Source organism: Rhynchophorus ferrugineus, unplaced genomic scaffold, assembly GCF_030347505.1.
Source record: "Rhynchophorus ferrugineus isolate W39M unplaced genomic scaffold, kcgeb_rfMv2 rfM4, whole genome shotgun sequence".
Taxonomy (NCBI): Eukaryota; Metazoa; Arthropoda; class Insecta; order Coleoptera; family Curculionidae; genus Rhynchophorus; species Rhynchophorus ferrugineus.
In genome coordinates, this window is record NW_027472583.1 from 47358137 (window position 1) to 47376398 (window position 18262).

Consider the following 18262-nt stretch of genomic DNA (forward strand, 5'->3'; position numbering starts at 1 on the left):
TGCAAACCTTGACTGCAAGGAATATATAAAGAAGAAAAGAAAAGAACTGGAATTGAAATTTAGAAAAATGTATTGGCTAATTGGAAGAAAATCATAATTACGAGTACATCATAAATTGCTATTATATAAGCAAGTACTGAAACCTATATGGACATACGGAGTTCAATTATAGAGATGTTCTGCAAAGACATAAACAAAATACAAATTTTTCAGAACAAAGTCCTGAGAAGTATTATGGGCGCACTCAAATACTACAGGACTGACTACCTATATTGAGACCTTCAGATACCCTCAGTAAGTCAAAAAATCAAGGGAATTGCAAGGGGACCTCAGGAAAGACTCCATTCTCATAAGAATATTGAAGTATTGCAGCTATTGGATATCACCACAGCAGGGCACAGACTCAAAAGAATCAAACCATCTCATCTTGTGTAGTGCTGTTTAATGAGGTGCATTTAATAAAAAATACAGAAGTGACATGTATAAACATTATTTCACCAGAGACTGAGATTTGGCCGATGGGTCCTCCTAGTTTAAGTTCATTCAGTTATATAAGAATAAAAATAAACTGTAGATTCGTTGGAAACGAGTAATAACAATGTAATAATTAAATAATAATAAATATCTGCAGTTATGGGGTTTAAGTACTTGGTAAGTAGCTGAGTGTCACCCAGTGGAAATTATAAATCGAATTCGATAAGTTGTAGAAGCTTTTGCAATTTGTTTATAAAATAAGATATTACACTCGAATCAAGAGCGAACAAATTCCTGGCATATATTTGTTGTGGAATATTGGCCCTGTGGCTTTTATTGACCCAGCGATTGTTTTGTGAATTGAGAATGGTAATTCGCTAATACCTGGCTATAGATTGATGATGGTTACACATCCAGAAATATTTAAATAAATAATTCTATTTTATGGAAATATTTATGAAATAAGATATTACTAGTCGAAGACTAGTCGTGCCATATGCGATTAAACAATTAATTCGCTTCCATCATTTTTTTACAAAGTTATTTATTTAGTTTTAGAAATAGAAAATAATGGCTGTCGAGTATGATCCATTCCAATATTTTGACATAATAAACTATATATTTAGTTTGTGAACAAAACCATAGAACAGCTGAACAGTTTAACAGAAATGTTGTGAAAGGATATCACCAAAATATATGAGAAATTGTATCAGTATTATATCAAATTCATCAATGCAACAAAAATAATATTATAGTTAATAATATTATATCTTAGGAGTATTGCATTGCATTCTAAATACATGCGAGCGATTGAAATTAATGATGTTGATTTAAATTGCAGGACTTAAAATTGATTGTTATATTATATAAATACATATGCGATGAAGCCATTTTCCTACATTTAATCTTCAGACACATTTTGAAAAGTATTGAAGAGCACTAAGAATCCTTGCTCTTTGGACAACTATTAAAAATGAACCAATTTACTAGTAACTGTTAATACAAAAATTATACAAGAAATAACACACCCGAATTTATTATCATAATATTGTTGAATGTGATCTAGATGCATTTCCAATTATTTCTCATGTTGCAGAGAACAATGGCAACTAAACAAATGTTACGCCATGGGTTCGTGTGTCAATGTCGGAGCTATGGTTCTACTCAGATATTAAGAAAAGCTGCCTCTCAACCAATAGCCATTAATGACGTCAACTCAAAAGATGCTTATTACAAAAAAATGGGCCAGAAGGTGGATGTTGATGGAAGGCCTGAGGGATGGGACCAAGCCAAACCATTTTCTTCTATACCTGGTCCAAAACCCTTACCGATATTGGGGAATGTATGGAGGTTCTTTCCAGGAATTGGCGAATATCATAATATTGAACTTGTAAATTGGTATAAAGGGTAAGTTCAATTGAATATTCTTAATTTTTATTGCATAGGACATTTGTTAGTAGCTAATTTCTACATATTCGTATTTCACATTTTCACGATGGCTGTCTTTTATATCTTGAGATTTGGGAGTAAAAAAATTATTTATTAAAAAATATTCTTTGTATTTGAATTGTTTTACCATCAGCTAAATACATTACATTTAAATTTACACATATACATTTCTAGGAATTAATTTTTGATTGAGATAAATATTTTTCTGTAAATAAATAGTAACAAAAGAAAGTTTTCGTAAAGTGAAAAATGTTCTAAATATAAACTTTGCATTAAAAACTTCAATTCTAAAGAGTACACTGATTAGCATAATCCCGAAATATAAAAGGCAACAATGATACAATCTTGGTTTTTTGATACAATTTACATTTTTACTCAATTGATAAATGAAAATGTATATTTAATTACTTATCTGATATTTTTGACTAATGATATATTAGCTTAAATTATAACTAATTAAATTTCTATAATTGTTTTCATGTCTTGCAAACACGACAATCTTATAAATAAGAAAGTAATTATGAGAAATATTAGTTGAAACACTCTCTCTTTGCACGGTTTAATATTTTGCGATGGAGACAGACTTATTACTTAAAACATATTTTTTTAATTTGTAGTATTAGACTATGAGACCATATTTAATATTCTGGTTACTAAATATTTAGGATATTTAAAAATATATATAATAATGATTAATTATTGTGCATTCTTCTTATCGATGCTTTACCATAAGAATATTAGCAGGAGCTCCGTTTTTGTTAATGGGAAATATGCATTTTTGACTCATTGTATGCGGTGAACATTACTACTTTTGCTTAAAGCTGACTAAAGTCATTGAAAAACCTTGCATTTTTAAATATGCAATACAGCCGAATGAAAAATTTACCCCTTATTTATTTAAGAAACCTAAAAAACACTAGGAAAGAAGGTAAAGACAGTTAGGATAATAGACACATAATGTAAATGTATTCGAATCAATGAATTGTGAAAGTCAACGTTGAATCAGTTATTGCAAAAATGTTATCGTTTACACTAGAATATAATGAAGCAGCTGAAGAAGTCGGTTCACGTAACCAAACTTCGAGAGGCAGAGAGAGAGGTATGCTCAGCATGAAGAGCAATATTGGATCTAAGAAAAACTCGTAAAGATAAGTAAAGGAGTTTGAATAAAGAACCTTCTACAATGATCTATTGATTCCTTTTCATCAGGGGTTGCTGAAAATGGATTATCATTTGCTCATATTGATTAGTGTACATTTTTGTAGGTTAATAAATTGTCCTCGAACAAGTACATTATCAGTGGGGGAAAGTAACATTATACATAATACTGATTACAAGCTTTTTGCGTTTACATTTAATTACCGATTCAGTAGGCTTCTACATATTAGTAATATTAAAAACAAATGCTAAGCGGATATTAGCTTATTTCTTACCTCGGCGGCCAACTATTAGGTAGCCGATAAAACTACATTATTGAATATCTCTAAGGCATTAATTCTAGAGCGAATATGGGTAGCAATCTTTCATAGCCATATTTCAGTCTTATATAAAAAATTGATTATTATTCATATTATGGCATAAAGTTAGCACTGGCTGAATTCCACTGGCATAAGTCCAGTGGAAAGCATGTATTGCGAGTCTGAAATATACTTTTAGTGAACAGAATGGATTGTTCTTGTGAGAATGCGTACTTACTTTAGTTTAAGCAAAATATATACCAGCATAATATATTTTACACCATCTTAAATATTTTAATCATTCTTTAGAGCTGGATATCATAGGCTGGGAAATCATATGTAGTTTAAAGCTGATCTTTGAGCTGCGCTTTCGTAACTAATTATAAAATACCTTATGGGTCCGACCAAATATCATTATTAAATGATATATGAAAAGACTCCTTAAGAATAAACCAAATTTACAAAACTTTCGTAATTTATCCGCTTAAATAAGAAAAATAATACAGGGATCCTCATTTCATATCAACTGATGATGCCAAGAGATATCATTACGTAGGATCTGCAGGATGAACTTAAATCATTAACAAACAAATCTGTACGGTTCACGTGGCTGCCTTTGAATACTGACATAGAGGGCACTCCTCCTAAATGCTCATACTCATGAGAACTTGACGATCAATGACATGTGACGTGTAGATGACATGTCAAGGAAAAGTTTATCTCTATATACTTCACTAAAAATGAGCAATTTTAAGACATCTCATGTATTTCTTCTGAAGAGTGAACTTCTTCTGGTTTGTATTGAGTGTAATACAACATTCACATTTGAACAAACATATTTTGATTGAATGCGGGATATATGTAAATCAAATACTGAGTTTTGGAGTTGGGAGGCTTGCTTTAGCATGAGAAATTCTGATAGTTTGATGTCATTTTGAGGGGCATTGGTCTCTGACGGTAACACAAACTTACTATTAAGACGCTTTATTAATTATAGTATATATATATATATATATATATATATATATATATATATACATGTTTTATGTTTGTACTGTACTTCGACACATTTCTTAATTTTATTTTTAACGTAATTTATTTATACATATGTCAAACGTTAAATATAGTTACGTCGAGGCAATCTGAATTACTTTAAAATCATAAATGAAAAAATATTACCCATCGATGTATACACCACAAATAATAAGGGCGTTTCTAAATCTAAAGACGCAGCATAGCCTCTACATTAAAAGGATGTCTTTCAACACAAAATAATCTCCATCTGAATATTTACAAATCACGAACAACTTCACGATTTTTATTACCATTTTCTAATACTTTACTGTCCTATTATTACTTTATATAATTACATTATATGAACTTTACATTCATTTCTGCTCTGAATCTATCATCATTCTTAAATCTAGTTAATTCAAATAACATTTGCATATATTGGGACATAAAAAGTCTTGTTTTACAACTTATCTTAAATTAAGATCTATTCCAATTTTTCTTATACAAAATTACAAAAGGGAAATATAAGCCCAATTATAAAATGAGTAAGTGTTAACATATCAAATTAGGCGGCTTTGATGATACAGGCGTGAGGGGCACTGAAATTAAGACTGATTCAGTAAGACAGTATGGCATTTTTATGTAACATCACAGCAAAATCCACATTTTGCCTAAATGTGTTACAGGACTCTACAATATATGTCATCTAAAATAGTGTTTTAAAATGTCGTATCGCAAAATCTCTATGTATGGCTTCCCACATGTCTGTTATCGTACACCTTTGAGCAATATTTTGAGAACAAGGCACTAGCCATTACCAAAGCTGAGCTACTATGCTATCACTGAAACGATCTAGTTAGTTGAGATATATGGACAACATGTTTGCTTTCTGGCATCATCGAATCGAAAAGCTCAACCTGAAAGGTGGTTGAAATTGAAAAGATGGTTCAATTCAACTTCTAATCTAATTAATCTCTCTTCTTCTAATTCTAAGAATCGTTTGTTACGATCGTTTAGTTCGACGAATGGGCAGTGAATAGTTAAGATATCTGATAGATCTGCACCTACGGATAGACGCCTTAGATGGTTTTAAATGATTTAATTTATAGAACCTTTAATCCGAACCCAACACCTCACAGGATTAACATATTTACCTTATGTTCATTCTGTGTTTATATGCTTTACGTTTGTATTCTTATGCTCGCTTACTTCTTATATGACACTAATTTGTTTTAAATTAATTGTCTACTGTTAAAATATAGTCTATTATATTTATAATGTTTGTTATTGCCTTTGTTGTTTCGATTTGAAATTTGAAACACCAATTTTACAGTTACTACATGTTTATTAGCGTATATCAAATATGTATACCAGACCGATATTGTGAGTAATTCATGTAAAGAAATTATGTAAACCGGACTCTAAGTATTCTAAGAGACTGTTAATTAATTAATAAAAACAAAATAATGGTAATAATATATCTGTATTATACCAATCAAGTTGTCATCAACAGGTTTAATACCTAGACACTCTTGATAAATATTTGTAAACTGGTTTTATCTGAATATATAATAAAATTATGTAGAAAGGAGTTGCTAGTTTACTAGTCGAGGTTTTGTAAGTGAGTTGAAACTCTGTAAAAAGGCACAACAGAGCTTAACCCTTTTTCTATTTCTTATATCCGGAATAAGTCAATATTCCACTAGGAAGGAGTGAGATAATTGATTTTCTGGAGATATCAGGAGCTCGAACTAATATCCTTAAGTATTTCTTTAAATTAAGCAAAGAGATAATGTTAGTATTGATGAAAAATTTCTGAATTTCCATTTTATTCTTGAAAACACGTTAAAGCTGGGTATATGGAACATTCTATATAGAGCGAAATCGGCGAAATAATGTTCTAGGAAACAAAAGGAGAATTAAGAAGTTATTATTCCGATCTTAATACATTCTGACAAAAATCTTAGTTTCCGAAATCTCTTCAAACCCGAATTAGCCTATCAAAAGAACAAAAATTGTTGAGAGTTCCATTAGAGAACATAATTGACCATAAGTAGAAACTGTGATATATAGTTTTCCAATGGAAACAAGGAGTTAGATTAGGACGTCTAGTATCCTCCATAATGTAAGTCCTATTGCGTTCAACTTTAGTACGGAGGAAAAATTGTTGAGAGCCCCATTAGAGAACATAATTGACCATAAGTAGAAACTGTGATATATAGTTTTCCAATGGAAACAAGGAGTTAGATTAGGACGTCTGGTATCCTCCATAATGCAAGTCCTATTGCGTTCAACTTTAGTACGGAGGCCTAGAAAACGAATATATCTAACAGTCTATCCTTCTTCAATCACTTGTCAGCACCCGAGATGCAACTTACATTTTTGGTAAGTTCCTGACTTAAGTTATTTTAGAAAAAATAAGTACAGATCAGATGTGAATTAAAAACTTAAACAATATGGACGTCCTAACCAATCTAGGAAGCATTCCTGTTAGTTTCGATGTAGATCTTCTTCTCACAAAAGTCAATGAGATTATAAATGATTATAATATAAATTCACATAACATTGTTTTTTCTCCACAAAATATCTATGTATGGCTTTCTAGATGTCTGCTATCGCGGTCTACATCTCTGCGGACCCTATAGTGGAAACAGCTTAAGTGGTGGAAATAAGATCTATCAAAGTATCCAGTAGGTATATACCACATAAAATGAATCAGCAAATACAGGACCAACTAATTTTAATGCTAGAGGTAAGAGGAATATACAGGATCTCCTGTGAGTATGGGAATGTGTACACAGGAGAAGTTTGGAAGGCGATAAGCACACGGATAACGCGTTACCTAGTTTTCAATTATTGGCCTACATTCTGTTCGACACTCTCGAGGTCCTAGTCATACCTATTCTGAGAGAAAACATCGACAACGTTTTGACATTTATTAACACCAAAACAATATCAATATAAAAAATAAAATAACAATAAAAAGACGAATCTTACCTGGCACACTATTCTTCCGCAGTTTTAATTAGTGAACAGACCATAGAAGAAATATAACGGTAGTCAATCGAACACTTATGATAGTAGATTTATAGAAGAGCCTCTGATATCGACTTCTAACTTTAATGATTGTGAAACTTCGGTTAGTTGTAGGTAAATAGTGTGTAATATAAATTATTTTTTGTGGTCCAACCTGATCTCTTAACAACTAAGAAATACTGTGGGAAAACGTGCGATTTATCTAAAAATTAAAACTGAAACTCAACATGGAAAAAACTGTACCATGGTAAATGATAAAAAATATTCATTATTATTTCAAGTTAGTCTTTGAAATGTGTATAAGTAAATTGACATTGAAAATATGTAAATGCTACTTTTTTACTTATTCTTATTACTTATACTCGCCAGTAATTAATTACATTTTCATATTCCTCATCTAATTTTTATTACATTAATATAATATCAACAAAACAACCAAGCTTGTATGATACTGTGTGGGGTTAACAATAAGGATATATAAAATTAATTAATTAAATTCGGATATAATAACTCAAAAACATAAGAAATAGTTTCTTGGATATTTCAAGTACACTCAATTACTTTTAACTTTTTAAAAATTCTGTTAATAGATGTATGTTTATTTTTTAGTATGAAAGAAAAGTATGGCGATATCGTTTATTTTTCGGGCATACCTGGAAAGAAACCATCAGTTCTGTGCTTTAATCCGGATGATACTGAAACAGTATGTATTGATTATTTTATTAAGAAATATCTGATTTATTTTGCGTGTGTAGATATTTCGAAATGAGGGGGCCTGGCCGATAAGATATGGACTAAACTCTTACATCTATTACCAACAGAAAATGCGACATGATGTTTTTCAAGGAATAGGTGGTGTGCTGTCTACGTAAGTAATCTGTTAGAAAGTAATATTGATATTATATTCGCTTCATTTTAGTGTGTTCATTTGTGTTTGATGTTCATTTGTTAAATTCTTTCCTCAAATCAGGCGTCTTACAAAAAGTTTATATTTAGTGTGTTACATCTCTAATAAACATAATTTGCCAACAAGTCTACTCTAGTAGTTGCCTAATATCTCGTATCCAAATGTTTTAACTTATAATTAATTTTACTTAATTGGGAATATAAAATTTATAAAAACAATAAATTAAAGTTTATAAGTGTAACAGCTTTACGCATTTAGTTAAGAAGTTTGGACAATTCTTCATGCTTCATGTTGCCTTGATGTATTCCCAGGCAAATTTTCAATAATTCCCAAGCTCTTTTGATAACTTTAATACTTTCATTACCCTCTTTTGATATAGGTAAGACTACAAACTTTTTTAATCAAGTCACGAACGAATTTGTGTGCGTGAATTGGACCCCCTTCAACCTGGTAGGACATACTTTGTCATACGAGATATTTGCAGTTTTGTTGTTGGGATTGTTATGAACAGATTGATTAACATTTTCCGTCCTTTCTGCCGATTTTAAAGATGTTGGTAGTCTGATTTTTGTCTTTTCAGATATTTTACCGGTATCTGAAATTTTTAATTCATATTTGTCGTAATAGGTGAGCAATATTTGGTGCATCATTAAAGTATCGATAATCCCGAATTTCAATTCTTTGAAAGTCTTGCATGATAAACTCTCATGTTCCTAAGATATTAAGTTTATATTAATATGTATTTTTGGTAAGTTTTAGTATACTAACATGTGGTATACATGGTTATAGAAAAACACCAAGGAAGTCAATATGTTATTTTCATTTCAATTTGGTTTTTCAAATTGGCTACATGTTTCCTATCAATACCGACTGAGTTCTAGAATAAATATGAACATATAGTCAAAGATATATTGCTCCAGACGCGTCTTAGAACATCGAAAGTGGATTTGAAAATGAACGAAGAAATTCTGAATGAAACATTGATTTTAATTGAGTTTGTTTCTTGATAATACGAAATACGAAACACCGAAGTACTGCAGCTCTTGGATAATATTGAAATAGGACGCATACTCAAGAGAACCAAATAACATGATCTTGTTTAGTTTTGTTAGTGAAACGAATTAGATGGTATAAACACTGCAAAGTTCTATTAGTCTTTATTTTATTTTATTAGAGGTCAAGTAAGGATCGATGGATTTTCCTAAATAAGTACCTAATTTTAAGCGATTGTGGAGCAAAATTGTGAGGTTGTTGGCAGCGACTAGTAGTAATAAATAATAATAAATATTAAAGAAAAAATTAAGAATTGAGACGCGAAATTCAATATGATTCCGAAGCATTGGGAGAAAACGTCCAAGGAAACGCTTTCCTTTTAAATCAGCAATAAAAATATGCTTACGATATTCTCATGAAATAGTGAACGATGGAACATGTGGAATTTTATTTTTTAGACGATTTCGATGAAATTAGCAAGGATTCGATCACAAAACTATACTTCATCAGGTGTTGCAGCTACGTTTTAGGAAGGTAAAGTCTGCGATGGCCAAAGTGTTGTAGCATATCAAATTCATCGTTTCGGGTGAATGCTCGAAGTCGCAAAATATTTGGAGGCATTGGTGCTAAGTCAAGGTTTACGGAACAACTATAATCGGTTTGGTGCCAAAAATGGCTAGTCATTCCACAATAAATGCCAGCCGGCGAGCTTAATGCATGTTTGAACAAAATATGATAGCTGGTGAATTAACGACATACAACTACCCAATTAATTAATGGACTTAAGTTCATTATAATTATTCGTATTACCACATAATCTGCAATTAAAAGTTGAATTCTTAATCATTATGTTCTATTGTAGTACCTAAATCAATCATGTCTTTACATTGGTATGCGTCTTGAGGTGAAGAAAATAATAAAAAACGTCATCGAAGCCACAGTTTTGAAAGATATGTCATACGATATTAAATATTTACAACTTTCAGTGTGACAATTTGCATTATAGATCAATAAATCATAAAGGCAGTCGTTAAGCGTTTGTAGCATAATCCAACATTGTTTATTTATGAACTAAACCAAAAAAATACTAATGTTGCGTATCAAAAACCATTACAATAAACAATATGTTTTAGAAATAGTTTTTAAAATTATGTATTCCAACTTGAATTGAGTTTTCAGAGCTCTAACAGGACAACGTTTGGCAGGTTAGCCAGTAAATAAACATATTTTACTATTGTGGTAATCTGTTTAATGAACCAAGCTATCAATGATGAATATCATTCATCTATTAGCTATAGAAGGTACAGATTATAGGTTTTTTGCACTCTCTCTCTTTCACGATAAAAAAAGTAAACTATGTGAGCTCTAGTTAACAAGATTAACATTAAAGTTACTTTTAAAACCGGAAAAATATTTTAAACAAACTTTGTGCAACATTTAAAAAAAGCATCATGGAATCATTAAAAAAAGGACACCAGGTAAACCTAACGGAACGATTAATAAATAGTGTCCTCTCGTTATTTGATCTGTCTTATAAACTCGATATATTGCCATCGTTATGCGTCGACATTTAAACGTCTAACTGGAGGAAAATGTTTGGAAAAGCTATAAACTTTCTCAGCTAGTACGTATAGTATAGTGGATATTTGGCAAAAAAATTGATTCTAAATGTTATTCTTTGAAGGCTGATTCAGGAATATATCCAAGAATATTTAGATTGTACCGATCTAAGTATTCCCTAGTACTGGAAAAATGTGCTTGAAAAATTGATCGAAAAAGATCGTTGAATTGCCATAATTGCAGGAACAGATATGGTAAATACGCAGTTGTGTATTATATTCAGCCTAGTTGTGTAAGAATTATCCCTATGAAATATGGGTATTGGTAAAAGATTATAGACAACAGCGTAAAACCTGAGAAATAATAATCATTCCAATTTCCCCCAACATTCAGTTTCGTTAAGCCTCGATATCTTTGAGTTAATACCAGGCCAGTTATTCACTGGACAATAAGCTTTACTTTTAAAGTTTATCTGTTAAACATAGTTGTTTGTTGGAAGCATTAACCGAATAAGTGATATGTCCTTTTATCATTGTTCATGGAACATTAGTTGAATCAGCATTCTAGTGAATATTTCGACAATATCCATTCTTATATGAAAATATATTATGTTTAATTTATTTACCAGATCATAAAACTAAGATGCAAACAATACTTCATTATTCTATTTTTCCACAAAAATTGGACAATTATTTCTGTAATTTGTTTAATAATCTCATGGAGTGAGAAGGAGTATATCCAAATTTTCCAAACTACTGGGGTGCTTAATCAATTTGCCGATACAAAACAGAAATTTCCGAACTCATTAATGAAAAAACAGATTTATAGTTGGAAAAAATGACTTAAAATTTCTATACAGTATTATGTAACATTTCAAAAAAGGCAGTATGGAATAATACAAAAAATAGCAAGCGTAAATTGTCGAAGAGGAATTGGAATGCTCCTAGCAAGAAAGCGTTAGGTAAGAAACAATGCAACAAAGCAGGGTACTAATAGACAAAACTGAGCTAAATAAACTGGATCAATAACTCGATAAGAAAGATATCGAAAGCTGAGTACTTTATCTCACCCCGCTGATGGAGGAGTTACCTTAGGTAACACAAATATAACAATAAACCAACTTTAAGGAAAATTGTCATTGGTATTCACGAATATCAAAAAGTACCATATTTTCAATTCAATATTAAAAAGGCCCCATGTTAAGGTCTAATATATTACCAAGTACTAATAAAACTGAAAAGAAACTGGCCAACTAAAACTAACACTTCTATTTAACACTATACTACCATTGCAATATGTGCATATGCAATGGAAGATTGCTGATATTATTTTGATCTCTAAACCAGGTACTTAGACGATTAAATTTCAAATCACTGTTACGAATCATTTCTAAATTACTCAAGTTACTGCAAGCCAGATGAAAATTTTATAGAATTGATGAGGTAAACAATATTACGGATGTAATTGAGAAAACTTGAAAAAGGGAAATTTGTTCAGCTATATTTCTAGACGTGGCCTAAGTTGTTGACAAAGTACGGCATGGGAACTTCAAATACCAGTTGGCAAACAATTTACATAGCCAAAAGAGCCAAATTATAAAATGCTACATTTCTAATCCTCACTTTAGAATAAGATACGCTGACAAATATTTTGATTTGAAACCCATCTATGCATGTGTACCAAAAGGTAGTGTCATTGGACTAATGTTGTATTTATTTCATACCAGTCAGTGATATCCCTAAATTTAAAGGAGCAACAATGGTAACAATGGAGATTGGACTAAGAATTTGAATAAAAGTCAATGTTATGAAATATACGTATGTGGATCTGGATTTTATTGTTCAAAAAAATCTAAATAGAAATTAGAGGAATATAATCTAGATTTACTAAAACAAAGCGGTTGAAGTTGAAGCAGCAAATTCGCAGCATTGTTAATTCAAAAACCCAAGAGTAGCAATAATGAGCGAATAAATTATATGGTTTGCAAAAATACCATGTGAGGTTTTATTGCTGAAGTACTGAAATAAAAGCCCAAAGTCTGAAGCCTGGAAGAAACAATTTGAAGGAAACATTATTAGTCCATGTTATTAGGTGGCGACTTTAATCTCATCTCTATAAAACTGATACTAAAGGACAATCATATATTTTCCCAAATGGGATTTCAGAACATCACCATCTGGGATAGCTACAGAAAACCGTTTCTACTAAGAAAGTTTAAGATCAATATTTCATTTCTTGTTCGTGAGGAGGTTCTAAATAATCACACTATAAACTTTCATATAAATTACTGATTTCCAGTTAATATAACACAGTAGTAGATTTTGATTTTGATTCTCCTATAACTCAATTTAAGCTCTATTTCCTAATCTGATTTTATCTTTTTTAATGAGATTTCCATACTGATCAAAACATTGTTCATCGTTGATTACAAGCTTTTCCTATTTTTCCGACAACATACCGTGTCCAAAGAAAATTTTGGTTTATTCAGTAATTCGAAATCGTGTACAAGCCAAGCCATGCTGCATAAATTTGAACAACTGATAATTAGAAGACTTTATATTTGGTGCATATGTTGAGTACGGAAGAACTGCAACAATGTCCTTCACAACTATTGTAACGGTTGGCCGAGGGTTATCATGCAACAGGATAATTTTGCCTCTATTGTATAGCAGGTCATTTTTGTAACAATATGTCAAATTTGTTTAGTTGGCGTCGTGAAGTCAATGAACATTTCCAGCGATATTTTTATAGGGTTTCAGTAGCTTGCAGTAAACTGCATTCCGTTTCGATATCGATGTGAATGGGTCTCCTGGATTGGCACATGACATTTTGAGCTTATGATTATCATAGTACTATTGATTCATCAACTGTTAAGCTGCCTGAAAGCTCTTTGAAAGTTTCTGCTAGGTTTTCGACCAACAAACTTTCTTGAGTCCTGCAGGTTTTTTATCATAGATCCCCAATTTTATATCGTTGAAACTAAAATTAACATGTTTATTGGCATATAGCTAAAGCAACATATTCTTTCAAATCAAACAAACAAAAGTAATTTGAGGCAACAATAGCAAAAAACTGTAATTTTATGCAGAGAAATGTCAAAACCATCAAATATAACTGTTAGGTAAAAGTTTTTACATTGATACGCTTTTTTAAGAATAGATAAAGCTAATAAAATTATATACTAACTTCTAATAACTTCCTACGAGCTTTATTGATTTGATATTATAATAATTATTGGGGGTTTAAATGAAATTATTCTAGGGAATCGAAAAACACATTTTTGAATTAAATTAAATTCTCTTTGGTTAACGTTCAACTCTGTGTCATAATTTGAAATCAATCCATCTTTCAGTCGCTGATTTTTCTGGACACAAATATATGAAAACATGTGTATCTTTATAACTCATAAAGACTTAGGATTAAGATTTAAGATAAATATTTTATTAATGCTCAAAATCACTATAATTACAATCTTCTGCTATATCATATTTTTATGCTTGGATATATTTTATTAATAATGTCGCAATATCTCGCAAAATTTAGTAAATCTTTAAAATTACCAAGTTAATTAATATCATAGCTTACAATAATTCGACGCGACCCTTTGAATATGGGAGTAGCTTTAGTTTCTGTGCTATTTAAACATCATGTGTATTAGACCTATATCTTTTCGAAAAATATGCGATTTAACAGATTCATATTAAATTTAATTATTAATAAAATAATATTATAGGCATTAAGCCTGCCAGCTGGCGAGCAACCACCTTAGAAATCACCCCAGAGGACATCCCAGCCTGGTTACTGGCATGAATGGGATCATTTTCCTTGTCGGATTTTACACTCTTACTTAGGACAATCACAAAAATACATTTTCGATCATGCTCCAGCAGGATTCGAACTCGCCCCTCTCGCAACTTTAGGTGGACCGTCCTGTTGTCTTCACGTACCAAGTTAAAATGCTTTTGTTACCAACTACTACGCAATATATTGTTTTTATTTTATATTGCATTAAACCAATTTTTGAAATTCTGCCAACCTGTTGATTTAAATTAGAAAAAAATACTATTACTTGACCAAGATAATAAATAAATCAATTAACCTGTACGTAATACACATAAAAACATATTTCTTAATAAACGCATCTATAAATCACTGTAATATTGATCATTAATTTTTGTTTACTTTTTAGCCAGGGTGAGAAGTGGTTTGAAAATAGATCTGTAGTCAACAAGATCTTGATGCAGCCACGTACAGTTGATTTATATGTGGACAGTATGGACAAGGTGGCTACAAGTTTGATTGATAATATTCGATATTTTTCACGAGCAGATCCTGATAATATGATGCCCAACGATTTTCAAAATGAAATATTCAAATGGACAATGGAGTCGATGGCCCTTATAACTTACAACAAACGAATAGGTAAAACGTATTTTTTATTTCTAAATAAATCAGACTGATTGATGTTGGATTTTGATGATGGTTCGATTAAGGTATTATATATATATATATATATATATATATATATATATATATATATATATATATATATATAAGAGCATCCCTACAGCATCTCTCTAAGTTGTATCAATTTATTTCCTCTTTTATCTATAATTTACTCCAGCTCTGTTTTTTTGTACATTTCGTAGTGACACGTCATTCAGATATATATTCTTCTTCAGTTTTATTTCCATTTGTATTTCTTCGAATCTCAATATTGTCTGTTTTTTATCACATATACGTCTATAACAGCATCCCTACAGCATCTCTCTAAGTTGTATCAATTTATTTCCTCTTTTATCTATAATTTACTCCAGCTCTGTTTTTTTGTACATTTCGTAGTGACACGTCATTCAGATAGTTTTTACAAGTATTCTTCGTCAGTTTTATTTCCATTTGTATTTTTTCGAACCTTAATGTTGTCTGTTTTTTATCACATATACGTCAGTATATATCAGCATCCCTACAGCATCTCTCTAAATTGTATCAATTTTTTGCCTCTTTTATCAATAATTTACTCCAGCTCTGTTTTTTTGTACATTTCGTAGTGACACGTCATTCAGATAGTTTTTACAAGTATTCTTCGTCAGTTTTATTTCCATTTGTATTTCTTCGAACCTCAATGTTGTCTGTTTTTTATCACATATACGTCAGTATATATCAGCATCCCTACAGCATCTCTCTAAATTGTATCAATTTTTTGCCTCTTTTATCAATAATTTACTCCAGCTCTGTTTTTTTGTACATTTCGTAGTGACACGTCATTCAGATAGTTTCTTTAAGTATTCTTCTTCAGTTTTATTTCCATTTGTATTTCTTCGAACCACAATGTTGTCTGTTTTTTATCAGATATACGTCAGTACATTTACATATATTAACCGCTTTATCCAATTCTCTGACGTTACGGCTCATAATTAATCGACATAGTACGGCCTATTTGTGACACAAAAATGAGCAACTAGTGTCGTAGTCCTGTTCTACGGCTTCACAAAACAAGATTTGTGTGTATACAAGTAAACTAAGGTTTGTACCGTACCATTACCATGTCGATCTATTTCCCTTAATACAAAGAAAATGTGTTAAATTTATAAGTATGTATAATCGTAAACGTACTAGAAATAGGAATATCTGACTATCTGTATTATAACATTATTTTTATACCTTCTTTTTATTTCCAGGCGTTTTGAATCGAAACCTCCAAAAGGACTCTCAAGAGCAACGATTTATCAATAGCGTTCTGTCATTATTCGATTTATCTTATAAATTGGATATATTGCCATCGTTGTGGCCATACATATCAACACCCAACTGGAGAAAATTCGTTAAAGCTATGGACTTTCTCACCGAGTACGTATATCATGGTGGATATTCGAGAATAATTGATTTTAAATATTTTCCTCTGAAGGTTGAATCAGAAATATATCCAAGAATGTTTGGATTCGAGCGATCCAAGTATTCCGGACCACGACAAAAGTGTGCTAGAGAAACTGATCGAAAAAGATCGTCGAATCGCCATAACCATGGTTAATGATATGATGATTGCTGGAATAGATACGGTAAATGCTGAGATGTGTAGTTATTTAGCCTAGTTGTATAGTAATTATCCCTTTGAAGTATGGATGTTGGTGAATCTTTTCAGGTAAGAGCGTAAAACCTGAGAAGCAATCATTTCAATTTCCCCAACAATAAGGCTTGTTAAGCTACGATACCTCGTCATTCACTGGACAATACGTTTCGTTAATAAAGTTCATCTGTTAAATCTGAATAAGTGATATGTAGTTTTATCGTCATTCATCGAACACTAATTGAATCAGAATTCTAACAAATATATTTACAATATCATCTTTCAAACATGGAAAATATATTTAAAGTTTTCTTCAATTACTAGGTCATAAAGCCCATAGGAAAATAGCGTTTAATTATTCTATTTTTCGACAAAAAATGGACAGTTATTTCTGCAATTATTTTATTAACCCCATGGAAGAAGAAAGAATATATTTTTTCAAACTATTGGGATGGTTAATCAATTTGCCTATACAAAACATAATTTTCCGAAAAATTAATGAACCACATTTACGGTTATAAAAATGACTTGGTTGAAAAAATTCCATTATATTATTTCCAATTTTTAATAGAAGTGTATCAATAATATCGTAATTACAGCGAGTGTTTGGAAAACCCGTAACATATCGCCCTAGTGTAGCTATTAGCTCTTTTGAAATTATTTCCTATGAAGTAACTTGTTGAGGTTGAGAAGAATCATAATTCACACGGAGCTAAATCTTGCAAATAAGTGGACCTATAATTATTTTAATTCATTTGATTTATTGTGATTTAAGGGAAAATTTTCTTTTTCTTTTATACACAGTTTTTTCATTGACTTTTCCTTTAATTTGACTAATATATTGTTAATGAAATGATCTGAATTTATTGTTTTATGTGGCCTGTAACTATTCGCATTTGAAGTTGTGGTTCTACTATTAAATAATAGATGAAGGCTCTCAAACTTGTTGAACAACCATATACATGAAAACGAATTGATAAACATACTTTTTCATAAATATCATTATGAATAAGTAATATTAATATTTATTCTAATATTAATACTAATTTGGAAAATATAACATTTGAAATAAAGCAATAATCTCCTATTTTTTATAAAATTTTATTTAATTAAGATACTTTCTAGTTTTTTATTTATTATATCTCTTTTATATCTTTTAATATGGAGTATATAGGTAAATGAAATTTAGACTGAAGCAGATAAGTAAGTGGAAAAAAAATCCCAATAAGCTAAACCTTACCATAGATAACAGTTGTTGTACATAAATAAAAAATCATATCATGCAATTAACATAAGGCATAAATGAAA

General features: G+C 30.7%; 1 protein-coding gene and 1 long non-coding RNA gene across 5 annotated transcripts in view; one reads left to right on the forward strand and one right to left on the reverse strand.

Moving 5' to 3' along the window:
* The window catches only part of LOC143196103 (cytochrome P450 CYP12A2), a 41809-nt gene that overhangs the window by 21574 nt on the left and 1973 nt on the right, over positions 1-18262 (forward strand). For all 4 annotated transcript variants that reach the window (XM_076403710.1, XM_076403707.1, XM_076403709.1 and 1 more), the window contains 6 exons: positions 1571-1881; positions 8040-8133; positions 8186-8298; positions 15080-15312; positions 16569-16737; positions 16796-16946. In XM_076403710.1, the coding sequence (XP_076259825.1) occupies positions 1577-1881; positions 8040-8133; positions 8186-8298; positions 15080-15312; positions 16569-16737; positions 16796-16946 (1065 nt within the window). In that variant the 5' untranslated portion in view covers positions 1571-1576. The remainder of the gene's footprint in view (positions 1-1570; positions 1882-8039; positions 8134-8185; positions 8299-15079; positions 15313-16568; positions 16738-16795; positions 16947-18262) is intronic.
* On the reverse strand, positions 1712-4434 carry LOC143196105 (uncharacterized). Its single transcript, XR_013005666.1, has 2 exons — positions 2651-4434; positions 1712-2547 (listed from the first exon to the last, which is right to left on the reverse strand). It is a non-coding gene; the product is annotated as an uncharacterized LOC143196105 (long non-coding RNA).